Below are 18,335 nucleotides of genomic sequence, written 5' to 3'. Positions count from 1 at the left end.
TTTAAGGTATTTCCCATGACTAATCTTGTGAACTTCTTCAATTGGTTTTAAATCATGCTGTTGGTTTGGGGTGTTGTCCAAGAAACCTAAACCAAGAGGAATAAACCTGTTTTTTAGTAGACAGTATTTTATTGGAAAGTAAAAGAAGGTTGAGCGTTTGGCTGCTGTTTAATGACAAGCCAGTATATTATGTTTCTTGGTTCACACAAAGGTAGAAATGATAAATGAAAGACAGAAAAAGTTAATCATGGCATATTCAAGCAAGGTTTTCTCTGAACAACATTTTGAATTTCTTAATATGAGCCCAGTAAAGTGAGGGGATATACAGTATGCTCCAAGCATGGAATTTTTGTACATTACCTCAGTCAACAAGATGCTTAAATATTTTGCTTCTCTTTTCTATGAAATACTACAATACAGTATAATAATTGCAACAAACTAAGAAATAATAATTAGATAATATGAGATTATATATTTAAACTATATTTTAAAATGTAATATTTTAAATTTCACCCTTACTCCCTAACACAATAACCTTTTAAAGATTTTTATTGTTAGACATCAATCTTTTTACAACTTTCATAGCTAACAGACTTTAAAGCACTACATGTGCTGTACACCTGTGTACTCTGCAAAATGTAAGATATGTGAGAAGATATATCAGATGTATCAGGCAAAACTGATTCTTGTAAATCCTGATCTAGCTCTGTTCTTGACAGTAGCAGTAATAATACAGAACTACAGTGTGTATGAAAATGCAACATATTCACCAAAGCTCATGACCAGTCTTTATTAAATTAAAAAGCCTCCACAAATTATAAATGTTCTACTGAGAATGAGGTCTTAACAACTGAATGTACTGTATAAGCGTTTAAAAAATTCAATGCACACAGCAAGTAAACACTGTATCTTACACCCCTTTATATATCAATTTTGTATATATTTTTTCTATGTAATTATCAGTTTCTTATAGATTCTCATTCATTATTATATTCTTCATTTAAAAACACCAATACATAAACTGCTTTTGGCTTATTTCATTCTAGAATGTGCCCTATTAACTTATTAAATGTGCCCTATTATTAAATATATATTCCATAAAAGTTTAATTGTATTTATAATTGTATACTGCTTTAATGACTGACTTGTCTGCTAATTCTATATTTATGCATGCACAATACAATGTCTTTAAAATAAAAAAACAGCTACACTTCAGCAATACAATATACAACACAAGAACACTTAAGCTTATTCATGATGCTTGCCACATGCATCACCTCATCGTCAGCTCTGTGCCTGGCAACCCATGCAATAAATGATAAACAACAATATTCAACAGTTTGTAGGACAGGATTTCTAAAGTAATCTCATGTGAATTTGGATTATTTTCTCCCACTGACTTCACCTCCTTTTCCATCTTTGCTTGACAGGAAAAATATTAGCTACTTTGCCCCCCTGACCGAGACTAAGCAACACAATCATTTGCCAAGTTATTTGGAGGAGATGAAGAACTTTGTTGGTGAAATATAAATATAAGTATAATTGCAAATAACAATACATAGTAAACCTACAATGTTCTGAGTTTATGTTCTGATCAATACTGTAACTAAACCACTGAACGTGCCGAGCTGAAAAACAATGGAAATTAATCAGGAGCATTTTGCTTCTGCATAGAAATAAGTTATGGACATTGGCCCTTGACATAAATGATACTTTAAACTAAATTATTAAATCAAAGAGTTTGTGAATTGTAATCTTATAAACATGAGTGGTAACTTCAATATATATTGCAAAAACAACATGATTGTGCTTTTTCGGACATACAACAATGTACTACAACAATGGTACAGGAACAATTTTCCATGAAGATGACTATGATTGTTTGATTGTTCACAGTGTAATAGGTAATTGATTGTTCATACTGTAATGGGTGATTGATTGTCCATGTAATGGGTGACCCCTACTGGCCATATATCACCTGTATAAAGGCAGTGGACTCTATATTCAAAACAAGTGTTTAAAATAAGGTATTAGGTAACTCCCTGAAAGAATAAGATGTGAGACTACTGAAATGATATATGCAGTTAGCATGCAATTATACTGTACATCTCATTGTATCTAGGCAATTTTGAGATTTTCTTAATTTAAGTGTTGAGTTCATGTTCTTGTGTGTGCATTTTGAGTATTTTGCACATTTATTTCATACTGTATATTGGAAAACATATAAATAATAAACCAAAAAAATAATTTTTCTTGGTTTTTACTGGCTCAATACTGAGATTTCTCCCTAATAAGAAAATATTTAATGATTGCCAGTGACTAGTCTTAATATATACAATATACAAATTAGTAATGACATCCCATGTACTGGGGAAACACACTGCATTGCAATTTGTCCTTATTGCCAAAGTATTCCAGAGTACATTTAGGATTAAAAAGGAACCATAAGCATTATATTAAAATCTAGATTTAAAATAATCTAGTCATTTAGCATTCCTAATCCTAACCAGGAGGTTGTCCCAAAGATGAAAAGCACAGTAGCAGAAGGCTCTGTATGAAGTCTATGCCTTGAAATGATCAAAAGATCTATATTGTGGTACATTCAAGAACATTAAAAAACACATGGAATGAGAAATGTTTTGAAAGATTTTATATGTTTTTGTAGGAACTTAAGATCAACTTTACTATTATCACAGGGGTACTGTGCTCAGAAACAGTGACTTGATTGAACTAGCAGTTTGTGGAACGAGGAGCCTTTTGATTTTATTAGGAATTACAACAGGTAAGAACGAGATATGTATGCTCCTCAAATCAAAAGCTTACACTAATATCTCTAAATCTTCTGTATCAATGACAAAGATCTCAGATTCACACAATAGCAACAAACTACTGTATATAGATATATACTTTATAGTATTTACTGTTTCCCAACAACATGAACACATACAGTTTTGGTTTAGATTAGATTTAAACAAATTTACACTGTATCAAAATCAATAACTGCAATGGGCAGTTTGTAAAAGCAGAGGAGTCACTCAAACCTCTTCCAACAGTAACATTTTCTAAACCATTTCTTTATCAGCGCACTTATTTATCTCAGTGTAATTAAAAAAATCTGAACTGAGTGTCTCCACATCTACAAAGGAAATTCCTACATAAGGACCTTTTGTGTTTCAGCCAAGAATGCAAGTGGTTTTATTTCTTCATAATGTAAACTTACAAAACAGTAAGTACTGTAAATATGTCCGCTATGCACAATTTGGGAATTCACAAGAACACACTTCCACGTAGTTTAATTAAGTGAATTTTGTTTTCCATTGCATTTTTGTAATGTGTGGAAAATGCCATGTCATGAGACTGCCATTTGGGTACCTTCACACAGGAAAATATCCCAGTGCTTAAATAGAAGACGTATGTTCAGCGGGGTTCCAGGTTTTATTTAGATTGGAAAACCTTACACTGACAGGCTGAAGGAACTGAACTATTTTAGTCTTGAAGAGAGAACACTACCAGAGTCCTGAGACAAGTATTCAAAATTGTCAAAAGAGCTAACAAAGGCAACACAGCCGATTCCTTGAGAATGAACAGTGAAACATGAACCAGAGGGCACAAGTGGAAAATATGTGAAAGTGCATTTAAAACCAAGAACAGGAGGCATTTCTTTGCCCCAGAGGAGTGTGGGACTATGAAACAAGTTACCCAGCCACATTGTTGAAGCCGATACTCTATTTTGGAAAAAAAGCCCTTAAACAGCTCCATTGTTATTCCTGTTCTTTACAAGGACATCCACCACAAGTCAGAAGCAAGCTCAAACTAATGATACACGAGAGCACTAGAACAGGTTGTCAATCACTGTTTTTCTCTCTCCAGTCGAGTTCTTAATTAAAAGCAAACTGATTTCAATTTTCTATCTGAGGTTTAAATTTAATTTCTCTGTCCGAGGGTTGAACATAAATTTAAATCTATGTTTAAATTTGCTTTCAGCTCTCAAAACATTAAATGGGATTTTTAATGGATATTAACCTAAAGAGTGAGTAGTCACTGTTGAGTTTCAATACTACTAATACTCATTGTGAGTGTCGGATGCATTGTTATTCTCATAAAGTTCTGTATGATGATGTTTTTTTAAATAATACTGTAGCTAGTGTACAGTCAGATTAATTATCACTGGTGATTAATGGCACAGTTGGAATGAAAACCAACTGACACATGGTTCCCTCAGGACCAGGACCAAAAAAAAATTGCTATAGATATTATTAAACCTTGTTTTCTTATTGACAACATAAGCTGCCATACAGAGATGCCTTTAAGTGGAGATCCCCTATCCTGGTCCTGAAGGGCCAATGTTTGTGCAGGTTTGCTAAGTCTCTTAAAAGCTTGGGAACTTGAAAAGCAGCAGCAAGCTGTTAAGCTGCTTCAATTCAGCCAAAAAAGAATAATGGCAAACACACCAACCCCTTTCGGCTCAGGGTTGGTGACCCCTGTCCATAATGTTGCTAGATCCTCCTTCTATGTCAGTCTCATTGATATGGGTCATAGTACACCCACAGTCCTTTATTTTACCAACTAATATGCTAATATCAGTTAATATATTTCACTCTATTAAACAGTGTAGCACATTCAAGCAACTGTTCATAAGAAAACACACAATAAGACACACAATATTGTTAATCAGTTGTACACCTCACCTTCTCCCATGCCTGCTCTCACAGGTTAAAATTTCTCTCATTTTACTTGGTGAATGCTACTTAAATGATTGAGCTGGTAAACTATGCTTTGGAACCTCCTGTGCTTTAACTCAAAACCTAGATTCTCTGCACTCTGTCCATTTGTTTCCTAACCTTATCCATGACTTCTTGAAATTTAGTCTTGCAGACTAAAGCTGTGCTAAAAGCACGTGGTCTGGTGTTTAGTAACTTCTGTTCTAGTTTATCCCATTCATTGCAGCTCAACTGTGATTTTATCTTGCATCTAATGAGCTGTTTGAATCTTTGAACTTGGTCTTTAGAGTACAGAATAAAACCCTTGTTAAGGAAGTTAATAATTTGCTGATGCTTTCTTAAAATGTATTTACAGGATGTATAAATCTTGGCTGTGCTAAATCTGATAATGTCCCAATACCTCATGGTAGTTCACAGGACTCTATCCTAGGACCTGCACTATATAGCTTTTACAAATTGCCTTTTTGTCATATTATTAGTCATGACTGTTTTTTAGATAACACTTTTGTATAGATAATGAGTATCTATACAAAACTATACAAGGTATAGTTTCTGCGCTTGAAAGCTGTGTTATAGAATTTTGTTAAGCTAAACTGATAAGACAAGATTCATGCTTACTGGCTTCCAACATCAGCATTGCTGTATTGGTGATTTCAGTGTTGTTGTCAGCAGTGCCGAAATTAAACACTTGAACAATGTTCGAAACCTTAGTGTTTATTTTTCACACTGTGTTGTCATTTGAAGCCTACTGTATGTTAAAAACATTACAACGATATTTTTTTTTCCAACTGCATAACACTGCAAAGTTAAGGTACTTGCTCTTTTGGATACTAATAAATTGCCATGTCTTTATTCATCAATATTAGATTACTGTAATGTCTTACTTGCTGTTGTATCTACTTAGGTTCTAAACAGGCTTCAGCACGTCCAGAATTCTGCAGCTCTCATGCTAAACAAAACTACTTGTAATCCCTGTGAAATTTAGAGTGGATCTTAAAGTTCCTCTGCTCACACACAGGGCACTAAAAACTCTACTTGCAGATACATACTGTACCTATTGCATGAGTACAGTTGCTTTTGGAATTTGCGTGGAAAATGCATTATTTTATTATTGAAATATAAACATACAGTAAGAACAGAAGAAAAGTTACAAGCACAGGGCATCATTCGGCCCAACTTGCTCATTTTGGTTTTAGTGCAACAGGGTTATGTTTTACTGGCATTTTCTTTCAATTGTATCTCAATTACTACTATGAAACTCTTAATCCTTGTAATGGGGCACACATTCCCATCTCACTATGAAAGATGAAGATTACTTTTGGTGCAAACTGAGACAAAAAAGACATGAATATCTGAGCCAGCGCATGACAGATCAGGCAATTAGCTTCTGTTTTTTTTTTTAAACTGGGAAGCCTGAAATACAGTATAAGAAACTACAGCAAGTGAGTTACTATGGCCTGAAGGAAGAAGATTAAATCTGATAACCACTTATCCATAATTAATCTGACAAGAAAGATATTTATGTAGGAAAGATGCCAGAAAAGTGATTGTCTCATATTGTGGAATGTATAACATAATCATCAGATACAGGAAGCTGGTACCTTTGTAAGTATAAAAACAGAAAAGACAGAAAAGGCTGATTATTCATCAGTCTAAGACTAATCCTTTCATACTCAGCACTCAGTTTACTGCTTCTAAATTCCACAACAATTCTCCCGCCATCATAGAAAAAACTAAAGGGGCAAGCTTAAAAAATACAGTAAAATGAAGATCTGAGAAAACCATTAAAAAACCTGTAGAGGAAAATATGTTCAAAGAACTCAATTTTAATTATCTTTACTTGTGACTTACAGTACAATCATTTATCTTTATAAAGATAAGTATAATAACTGATATATAAGAAGGGAATAGTCATACAAGAAGGTAATAGAAGAAGGTGTCTTCACAGAAGAAGGCCATTGTCAATAGGTAATAGTTAGACTGGTAGTAGGTAGTAAGACTTATAATTTGGGTAAGAGACCTATTGGTCAAGGTGCAATGATGATTCTAATCTATCTCCATACTAAACCACAATTAATTACTGTATGTGACTGTACATATTGGTTACTCTATGTGATTTGTTTTTTTTTATTTCTATAGTGAAGAAGGAATATCCTTGTAAAGGAACTGTTTTATTAACAGATTTAAAAAAAAAGTTATAAATATTTTAGCAACATTCACCTTGTACTTCCATGCAAAAATTACTGTAGCCACTATTCTCATATTTATTTGCTGCAAAAGACAATTTTTTAAAACTTTAAAGGCAGAATTTCCAACAGCTGTATGTAAATAAATGTTAAACATGTTGTATGCATTCTGTGAAGACTGCTTAGTATGACCTTTAGACAGTTACCCCAGACTTCGGAAGTATCTCATATCAGTATGAGAATGCCTCACAAATATTGTACTTCTAAAGCAGTTAAAAGTGTTAACAGCTTAAACAGTTTAAATACAGCTTAGTATTCAACATGCATACTTTTTTTTAAGTTAAAGGCATTTTTGTATAGTAATATAGGTTAAAATTACAACAAATAAAAAAAAACCTGATCCTGCTGCCTTCTTAATATTCTTATTCAACTTAAGTGAAACAGTAATTAATTTTCACCCACAGTTATTTCAAAATATATTTTAAAAGCTCTGTGTACAATAAAATCTGACTCAATATGGCATGCATTGTATTGTGAACATTATAAAATGCTTAAGGATCATTTTCTAGACCATTTGCATACAAAAAGACAGCTCTGTTCAACGATATACAACAATTAAACTGCAATACAAGACGTGCTGATGCTTGTTATCTGATAATTCCTTGTAAATTATAAATAAGCCACAAAGGACTCTGCATTGAGTTATTGAGTACTGTAAGATGAAATTATTCACTTTGTAATTTTTTACTGAATGACAGTTTTGACCATTACTGAACTCAATTCATCATTCAAACCACTGAGGAGCTGCAGTAGATTTATAGCCTTCTAACAATTCTAAATATGCAGTGTGCTTCAGGAAACAGCTTTTTGAGAAATTTGCTGCTGACAGTTTTCTGACAGCCAGTATCTATGCATAACTTTTAAACTTGGGAAGTTGACCTAAAAATAAATACACCAAAAGAGGCACAGGTAACTGCAGTGAATAGATTACAGGTTTTTACTGGATCTCTGTTACAAATTAGTATAAAATGCAGTTTAGGAAACATGCATACAAAATTCAAGACAAAATGTTACTCCATTAAACTTGCCAATCTTTCCAATGCAATAACTACTGTACATGCCTGAAGATGGTGTAACATGCAGTCTATGAATATTGTGTGTCAGCATGACCTATTACTTCATAGAATATAAAGCCTTATGTGAAAATTCCATGAAAGCTTAATAAAAAAACACCACATTTTTCAAAGACTTAATCTTCCACAGCTCGGGATCAGTAATTAGTTTCAAGAAACAGAATAGTTTCCTGTCAAAGATTTTTCTGCAATATTTCATCACATGTGTACAAATGATATCCAGAATGCCCTTCAGTAAACTATTGGTAAAGGTTTTATAATAGAAATATAATTCGATTTATGAGCACTTTTCAAAGCACACTGCAAAAGCACACACATTATATATAAGTAAATAAGTAAAACTAAGAAAGTAAAAAAAAAAAAAAAAAAAATAATGCACAGCAAACTAACATAAAAAATTAAAATTAAATTATATATTAAAAACTTTCATTAAAATTTAGGTCTTTAAGAGAGATTTCGAAAGTTACACATTTATAGAGTCTTCTGTGTAATGGATATGGGTAGTAAGTTCCACAGTTGTGGTGTCGCACACAAAAAAAAGCTCTATTGTCTTTTGTGTTCTGCCTGGTCTTTGGCAGAGTAAGAAGGCCTAAATCATTTGATCTCACAGTAGTTTTCTACCTAAGTATCCTCCTTGTCAGATTAATTATGGATTAGTAGTTATCATATTTTATCTTCTTCCTCCAGGGCATGATAATTCACTTACTGTAGATGCTTATACTGTAGTTCAAACTTTCCAGATTTAAAGACCCAGAAGCTAATTTACCAGTCTGCCATGCACTGACTCAGATATTCATGTATATTTTGTTTCAGTTTGCTACAAAAGCTGTCTTCATCTTTCAAATTGAGATGGAAATGCTTGCTCCATTAGTAAACCATATATTTAACCAAATGTCCAAATGGCATCTGTATTTCAGCATTAGATAGGCAGAGTAAAGGGTTTAACTGAGTAAAGTAAAAAATGGGAAAACTAGCAGTGAAACTAGTCTATGATGGTGATTATTGTGAATATTAAATAGTAAAGCTCCCACCACAGAATTCTGTAGAACTCCATGAGTAAGGGAGAAAAAACAAAAGATTCAAAACAGACAAGATTTACGAGAAAAGGCAAAGTGGGACTAATTGCCTGAGTGACAAGATCACATTTTTGTCTAGGTCCAACAGATCACAGCAATGAGACAGCCATTCAGATCTATCCTCTCCAAAGCAGAGACTTGCTGGAGACACCAATCAGAAGGAATAGACAAAAAAAGGTCCCAGGCTCATGAACCACTTAAGAAATTTTAGAGGCAACACCAAGAAATACCAAGCTAGAAAAACTATGCTTTCAAAAATAGTAGAAAAAGCAAACAAACATTGACAAAAACAGTATAAAAAAAGAGTGAATAAGCAAACCAAAAATGTAGTGAAGACGTGACACCAAACTTTGAATGGAGGCACAAGACAACGGTCAGATTGCATTAGTGAACATTTTTACAACTTACAACTAATATTACTATTCACAGAACTTAATATATATCCAGCACCCTATCCCAGACATAAATCTCACCCTACAGTATACGACAGGCTTTTTTAACACAAACCATAAATCACATCAAAATGTGAAGTTAAGATAATATTCTATATTTATGAAAAATCCTAAAATATACACATACTATAAATACATTCCTGTTTCATGGGATTTCTAGTTTTAACCCTTACATAGGTATGTCAAGACTATATCCTCTTCCAGATACAACACTAATCCAAACCTTAAACCATACTGAAACATGTAGTATAGTCCAATATGACACAGATGAAAACTGTTACAATGTAATATAATAATAAATTTATTTTATATAGCACCTTTGAAGTTGGCTTCTCAAAGCACTTTACAGAATGACAAAAATAATAAAAAATACACAACATCTGCATAATGAGAATACACAGTGAGAAGAGACAGTAGATGGGAGTACGGAATATAGCAGGAGCAGAGTTTAGAGAAGGTGACTCTCTGAAATCTTTGGGGATAGAGTTATAGAGCTTTGGGGCGTAACAGTAGAAGGCCTTATCACCCATAGAGTGTAGACAGGCTTGGAGGACAGATACTGTAGGAGACCAGAATTAAAAGAGCGAAGGTTGCGAGGTGGGGAGTAGGACGATAGTAGCTCAGACAGGTACTGGAGTGTCAAGCCATGCAGAGCCTTATAGATGAGCATGAGGATTTTGAAGTAGACACAAAAGTTCAGGACAGGAGCAATGTGATGAAAGTAAAGTAGAGCATTACAGTAGTCAATTCGAGAGAAGACATATGTGTTGATCAGCTTTTCAGCCACAGATAGCGATAACATAGGATGTACTCTAGTGATATTTCTAAAGTGAGATGAAGATGTTTTGACAATATGTTGCACATGTGGGTCGAATGTCAAGCCTGAATCAAATATCACCCCCAAGTTTTTCAATTTAGACTTGTTACGATTGTAATCCCTCCTCTTAAGGACGTTCTGGCACTTTCTCATTTTTGATGATTTCATGCACCTGCCTCCAATCCTGCCCCTCCTTATTTAAGCTGGGCACTCTCACTACTCTGGGCTCTGCATTGGAAGACAGAGCCCCGCCTACCATCAAGTCGCCCTACGTCCACGGCTTGAGGGCATAGGCCTCCTACCGGGGTTAAGTGCCCGGTCTCATTATCCCGCTTTTATTCACCGTCCCTCTACCGGATCCCGTTCCGGTTTTTAACTCTGTTTTGTCACATCTCGGCTGGATCACCCCGTTGGACTTTTGGACTTCACCCCGGATATCCCTCCTAGACTCCTTGGACTTGTTTGCCCTGGCTCTGCCCCCCGCTCACCAGTTCACCATCATCACACCCCCCTGTCTGTCAACCCCTCCTGATCCTCGTCGTCTCCTCCCCATCTTCCTTTTCCACTTACTTCCAGATAATACCGTCTGCATAGGGTCCAGAACTATGCTTCGTGACAAGACTGAAGTAACAATTTACTGAAATAAAATGTGCCCCTAATTTTACTGAATGTCAAAGTTTAATTGAAATTCTGACTGTAGTCCTACCCTGTATATGAACCTTACCCTACTGTTAAAGTAGGGGGCTTTAAACAATATTCAGTAAAGCATTAATATCCAAGCCCTGTACTGGTAAAAGCAAAATCAAGTTTTTATGTATACATATCTGTGACGGGAGACAGGAGGCTTTTTCTTGAAAGCATTTTCACCCTTTCCTTCAAAAATATTGTGTTGTTTTTATGAATAAGGTTATAATTTAGTTTTACAAGACAAAAGCCCGATGTTGTTAATGAAGCTTATTTTATATATATAAGAAGGACATACCAGAGCTGCTGATCTATAAAAGTACTGATATAATGCTTTTAATAACATAGAGGAAAATTACAATAAGGTGGTCAATCTAAATTGGTCTGGTGCAAAAGGTAAAAAAACAAACCAGTATGACTGTTAATTAGCTATAGAAATGAGAATTCATATAATTGCTTCTTCCTGTGAGCAGATTACTTTAAAAACAAATACCAAAATGAACTTTGGTTGAAAACCATAAGGAGATTTGCACCTTGTCACCGATAGGTGTGAATGTGTTGCCTTTATTTTACCCTGATAGTTTGAAACAAAATCTAAAATGCACATTAGGGCAATGTGTATTTTAATCAATAAAGGCATCCCTTTCCTGTGGAAATTAGAAGAATTTAATTTAGCAGTAATCTTTATCAAAAGAAGGAAACAACATCTGGTGTTAACTCACCTACAGTGTCACATGGCTCATCTTTGTGCACGCAGAAATCTTTCCTGAAATATGAAGACAAACTTAAGCAGTCCCAAAGCAAAACTGCAATGATTATCTGACCCATTTACACATAATTTGTATGGCTCAGTGAACAACTACAAGGCTTCTTTATCTCCTTCAGTGGCACTGCACAGAAAGTGGATGGGATTAGCAAGGATGTTGTAACATTCATCTGGCCATAAAACTGATTTAAGGTTAATTGGGAGACAAAGTGCATTAAACACTAACATTTAAGGGTCAATGCTAAAGGCAGTGAACTTAATAAACAACAACCAATTGGAGTTCTGCTACAGTTCTCAGATGACATTAACCAGTGTACATGCCTTAAGTCACAGCAGAGGGGCAAATCAGAAAGTCACAATCAGGAAGTTCTTTCAGCAGCAATTTTTCTGATTTGCTTCGTGTTGATGTCAAGGGTCACATGCTGGTAAGACTGGGATCTAGCACAATATCTCCCCAATTCTCAATGCTCCCTGGATACATTTTTACAACCTTTTCACGTACATTTCATTTTTCTTTCCCCACAATATTAGAAATTTATAGTAAAGCGAGAAATGTCCCATTGAACAAAAAACATTGAAGTCTATTGGTTTTAAAATCAATATCAACATGTATCAGTGCATTTTCTTGGTCATAAGGGACAAAAGCTGTTAATAAGCTCAAGGAAATCATGTATCAGCATTTTGGATGGTAATAACATCGTGTCAAGAATTTCAGACACTTGAAATTCATAATTAACACATGGGCACCAAGAGCCACCATGAATTACTACTAATAAGGTAATTAGGAAAGTATTTAGGAAAGTAAACATAATAGTAGAAACAAAAAATGGGACCAAATCAAACTGTTGCAGCATAAATCTTAGTATTTGATGAAAGTGCTTTCTCACTCCTGCTCAATGCTAACAGACCATTCCACAAACCTCTCAAATATTTAATTTCTATTAAAATCTAAGGAACAGAGGTATCGACTGTACAACCTGATATAGGGTGATTTGATTTATTTCTCAAACTGGTTTCTTTGCCAATAGTTTCAAAGCATGCAAATAGCCATTATTGATGCCAATAGTTGTCACAGAAAATCATGAACATGATGGTGGAAAACATGGAGGGGTTAGCAGGCATGAAGACTTGACTGATTTGTTTATATTACTGCAAATTCTACCGCGGGACACTAGAATGTTTTTGTTTAGACTTCAAAAACTAATTTGATGTTGATGTTTAACACAACCCTCAAGGTATTTTTGCCAAGATTTGTTTAAGCAGTTCCAAAATAATAGTCCTTTATTCAACCAGATCAGTCAGTAGACAGCAATGTTTCATGCCCATATAAGCAAAGCAGGTTAGGTCAAATTAAGTAGTCAATCTAATCTAACACATTTTAAATAGGTAATCAGTTCCTAAAAAAAGATACACATCACAACAACAAAAAAAGCTGCAAACATATTAATATCAGAACTATTACAACTATATAAAAGAATACACAAAGCATGTCAGCACAGAACCAAGAGCAAAACAAATTTATTTTCTATAACATTTTCAAGATGCACAACTTGCAAATTGTAGTGGGTAGCAAGCTAGAATGAGAATAAACAACTACTCTATCCTTTGAATGTGACACCCACCCATCACAAGGCCATGGATAAACGGGATAATTTAGCATAACCAACTAAAACAAACCTGCATATATTTGTGTGATCATAGGAAACCAAATCATTCAATGACAACTGGTAGTGAACGCCCTCAGCAAAATAAAGTTAAAACTGTTATTTTTTCTTTAAAGTGATTTTTTTATCATGACATTTCAATGATAAAGTATATTATAATATATGTTTTATCTTTTGGCAAATCAATGCATACATTTTATCATATTAAAATGGAAGCATACTGTATTTTGTGTTCAACATAGAGATTTTAAGTGTTTTACTTAAAGTACATTTCAGAGCATAAAAGTCAGAGCTTGACTAGCTTGCATAAGTCAAGCAAAGCTTGACTACTCCTTTGAGGCAATAACTGCATGCTACTCAAGCATGCAACCCAATCAACTCACTACACTATTTGTGTAATCATTTGACATGTTTTGCTGAAGCCACTTTGAGTTCTTGCCCTTTCTTGGGATGTTCTGTCATAATTTCTTAATAAGCAATTATGTAATTAATGTACTGTATTTTTAGTAAAATACTCAATTGGATAGAAATTTGGAGTTTGACTTGATGATCTGGAGATATTCAGATGAACTTCTTGATTGCATTGGCTGTATGTTTTGGATCATTGTAATGTATGATGAAGCACCGCCCAATAAACATTTTCTTGTATATAAGCAGACAAAATGTTATGCTACAGTGTATGTAGACTTCAGAATTCCTTACATTTTTGCTAGTGCTACATTGTTAATAAAAATGATTGAGCCAGTTCCAGTGGCAGCTGTGGATGCCAAAATGTCATTTCAGTAGTTAGGACAAAGTCTGTTTAATGAGATGGGGTGACAAAATTTATAGGTACAGCACATTAAAAGTGTGTTTGCTGTATCTCGCCTGAATGATAAAATAGCAGCCTAATCGTAAGGTTGAGGCTGACAGGACCACCATCCCCCTGCTTCATAGGGAATGAGCCAGGAAGCCGCTCTAAGGGTGAAGATGGGTAGGAGGGAGGTGTGTGAGAAAGATTAACAAAATGGTGCTTAGGCGAAATATTTATGTACTATAGTTGGCACAATTAAAATGTATATATTTCTATTTCAATTTTAAAAACTTCATTTGGCAGGGCACTACATGCAAATATTTTTAGTCTCCTCATACCATCCTCACCCATTTTCAGAGCAATGGTTCGGCCTAAGGGAGTGCATGCATTCCAGTCTCCCTGGAATAACAACAACTTGTTTTGTGATAGTTTCATACATTATAAGAAATTTTCAGTGCTCTGCTACTGTGTTGTATTGTATTGTATAGCCTTCTCTTAATTTCTTCTTCCCTTTCCTTCAGCACTGAATAGGTGCTATTGATGGTATTTTAGGTGTTGATGTTTAAACAGTAATGAACAATTATTTTAGATTTAATTTTTGTGACAGTTTAACTAGTTTATAATTTTTTATTAATCTTTTGTATTTAATTAATATATTGGGTATATATTTCAAATATATAGGGTATATATTACAAAAACCTGCATACAAATGGATAGTGATACCAGTGATCATAGTGATACCATTATGTGTACATATGTGTACATATATTGGTATGAAGTGAAACCCATTCATTCAGTTTTTTCAAACCCTTGATATTTATTTATGAATAACAATCACAATCATAGCTCTGATTACCATGAGATCTGATTAGGTCAGTTATCAACAGTAATAAAGAATACCTTAATATTCTGTCATGCATTAACGAATAACATTTTAATATTTTTAAATAATTTTAAATATTCTTAATTATAATGAATATAATCAACACCATAGCCAGCAAGTGCTTCCCCATACCTTGTGATAAGTATAGCAGTATCGACTGATGGTAGGTCATCCCTCCATCTTGTAGAAAAATCGACATGGATGTTCTTCCTACCAAACTCTTCCTGTTGCCACTTACAGAAGCTCTCCAGCATCTTTTCCCCATGATGGCCAATGTACATGTCTGTCTGTGAACAAAAGTGTTGACTAAAACCTTACACAAATGATTTGAAAAGGTTAGGGAAACAGCAAATATACTGTACAGCTGATGTTTTTACAAATTTAGAAATCACTTTTCCTGTTTTTTTGTTATACACACATAGCATTTCGAATAGCCAGTTGCTTATTTTTCACGTGTCAGCTCATATCTATAAGCCTGACAACCAGACTAAGCCGAAAATGAGGCAGTTATACAGTATTGTATAACACTATTATTATAGTAGAGTTATACAGTATTATACAGTACACAACCACTTACTTCACTGAAAAGCAAATTTTTTTTTAGATTTTTAGAACCTTCTGGAAGACACTTTGATTGAAACTGGGTATTTAAGGAGGCTGGAGACAGAACCAACTGATTCAATATCATTAGTCACCACGAGCAAGATCAGAATTCTCAGAATATTTAAAAATGTAAAGGCAAAAGATTTTCAACCTTTTAAATTCATATTTCAATTTCAATTATAGCATCAGAAGAAGTGTAATTTAAAGAAGTGTTTTCTATATATTTTCAAAGCTGATGAAACATCAACAAAGTAATGATTGCTGGGGTGTGACCAATTTTAAACTGTGTATCTTTAAAAAGAAAATGCAATTTCATTGGGCAGATTTGTTTTTGTTGTATCTTCTATTGATGAGATAATGTAAAATTTCATTATATCTACAAATATGGTTTCTTCCAATATAGTCATTATTTTTTAGTATTAGTAAATGCCAGTACATTATTATTAAACTGATTTTTAGAGACCAGACTTAATATTTCTCAGTATAATACACAAAACGTTTCACCATATCATAATCCATTCTTTGTCAGCTTTAGACCACTATATACAGCTTAATATGTGTTAAAACCATTATTAAATGTTTCCTGTCCTCCTAAGAGGCAAAATAAATATTTAAAAATACAATACTTACCGGTGGTTCCTGGAGTAGCACAAGCTTGGTCAATCGAATGTTAATTTGGGTGCCAAGGCTCTTATGTTGAAATAGGTTAAAAACCTAGAAATAAACATATTTAAAGTTCAGTATTTTGTTCTCGTAGTTATTTCATTTAATCTAAATTTTCATAAAAAATATACACCTTCAAAAACAAACACCAAAATCTCCCTTCACTATGAGCATTTTAACCAGACATCTCTATCATTTCTGCTTACAACCTTAAAGAACCCTAAATATCCGTTCTTTATTTTCTTTTTGCAGCATATATTTAATACTCATTCAGGTTTCAACTTTTACTTCTTTTGACTTAATAAATATAAGCCTCCTGCCACATTTGCTTAATGACACCAGAACTAGTAAATTACTACGGTGATACAGTACATGCAATACGGTTTTCTAAACCATAGTCCTTAGGGATTACTACTGTATGTCTTCTGAATTTTGCTCTAGTTTAGTTCTTAATTACAGGCCAATTGATTTCAATTTCATGGTTGGGGCAAATTTTAAATGAGCTTTAGTGCCCCGCACATTTTTAAAGCATATTGTGATTAGCATCAACCCTGTGCCAAATTCTGAGTTTCAGAACTCCTCCATTCAGATCTTTTGTTTGAAGTGCAAGATATTTGACCCCTGCAGAAATAAAAAAGTAATAAGGGGAGTATTTGATACACTGTCGTTGTAACCTCTGTGTGTTCCTCTTAAGTTAAACACCTAAAATATTATGTTTAGGAGAGGCTGCTTAAGGTGTGAATGCTGGCATTGTTATAAACAGACACAGTGGTACCCAAGGAACTGGGCTGGGGACCACTACACTAGGTGATACTGCTAACTAATATGATTTAAGATATAAAATACAAGCAATTAAAATGAAAACTACCTTTATGTAACTGTTTTAACTAATGGACAACACTTCATATTGCAACTGATATATAGTTATTTGACCTCTCTTGTGAGTTTTAAGGTAGTATTATAGGTTCATTATGTTCTATATACTATATGAAGATCTCTGCTATTAAAACTCAAAACCCATATTGTATCACAAAGTTCAAATTCACTCAAAGAATACTTCCCTCTGTAACACTGTGAAGCACTTACATCAAGTAGAAAAAGGGTTCAGTTTAATCATTACTTTCAGTTGACTATATGACTTAATGAACCAAATAAGAATTTGGGGAAAACACTTTAGTTCTATAACACCTCATTATATGAGTACAAAAATCAAAATTGTTTAATCATAATCTCGTTGGGCTAATATTATTGCTTTTTTGCCAGCACAATAGATAAGCCTCATTAAAACCCAGCAGGTATCCTTGAACATTAAGCTCCTGGGGCTGTGGCCTTTGCTAGTATAATAGTCACATATACTTTACTTGAGTTTCACAGTTCCTTTAGCTACTGTACATAACCATACATAAGGAAAACTTGTAAGGAAAAGGGTAAAATCTTGTAAAGGAAGTTGGCAGTTATGTTTATATACTACATTCCTTACAAAATTAATCAAATTCTTAATCTCAGCTTGTTAAAAGTTGGTAAAATTAATTATTCTATGCCTTGATCTAGAAATAATGTGCTGAACTGGGTGCATTTCTTTAAATAACAGTAATTACTGTTTAAATTGTAATAATAAATTAATTGTGGTATGAATGGTACCTATCCTAATCTATTCTTGAGACATAAAGATAGTAACTCATTGTTTAAAGAGAAAAGATGAATTAAAGAAGCACTAGTAGATCCCACTTGTGTGTACATATCCATAAACATTTATACAAATTGTTAACGTTGAGTGCTTCCCACGCTGGGGAGTGTGTAAAGTTTGTAAATTCCCCTTGCGGGATATGGATTATCAACTTGACATTCCAACGAACAACTTTATGGGTAACTAAAAAAAAGAGTTACACTACAC

At 33.9% G+C, this 18,335-nt stretch overlaps 1 protein-coding gene across 1 annotated transcript in view; it reads right to left on the bottom strand.

Annotated features, from left to right (window-relative positions):
• Positions 1-18,335, bottom strand: part of LOC148837604 (A disintegrin and metalloproteinase with thrombospondin motifs 19-like) — a 113,612-nt gene that overhangs the window by 81,309 nt on the left and 13,968 nt on the right. The window contains exons 5-7 of the mRNA XM_088911847.1: positions 16,409-16,492; positions 15,308-15,462; positions 11,792-11,835 (exon numbers count right to left, since the gene is read on the bottom strand). Of these exons, the coding sequence (XP_088767973.1) occupies positions 11,792-11,835; positions 15,308-15,462; positions 16,409-16,492 (283 nt within the window). The remainder of the gene's footprint in view (positions 1-11,791; positions 11,836-15,307; positions 15,463-16,408; positions 16,493-18,335) is intronic.

The sequence above is a fragment of the Atractosteus spatula genome, chromosome 3 (genome assembly GCF_055471065.1).
Source record: "Atractosteus spatula isolate fAtrSpa1 chromosome 3, fAtrSpa1.hap1, whole genome shotgun sequence".
Taxonomy (NCBI): Eukaryota; Metazoa; Chordata; class Actinopteri; order Semionotiformes; family Lepisosteidae; genus Atractosteus; species Atractosteus spatula.
The sequence above is the reverse complement of the archived record's forward strand: the minus strand, read 5'-3'. Positions and strand labels throughout refer to the sequence as shown.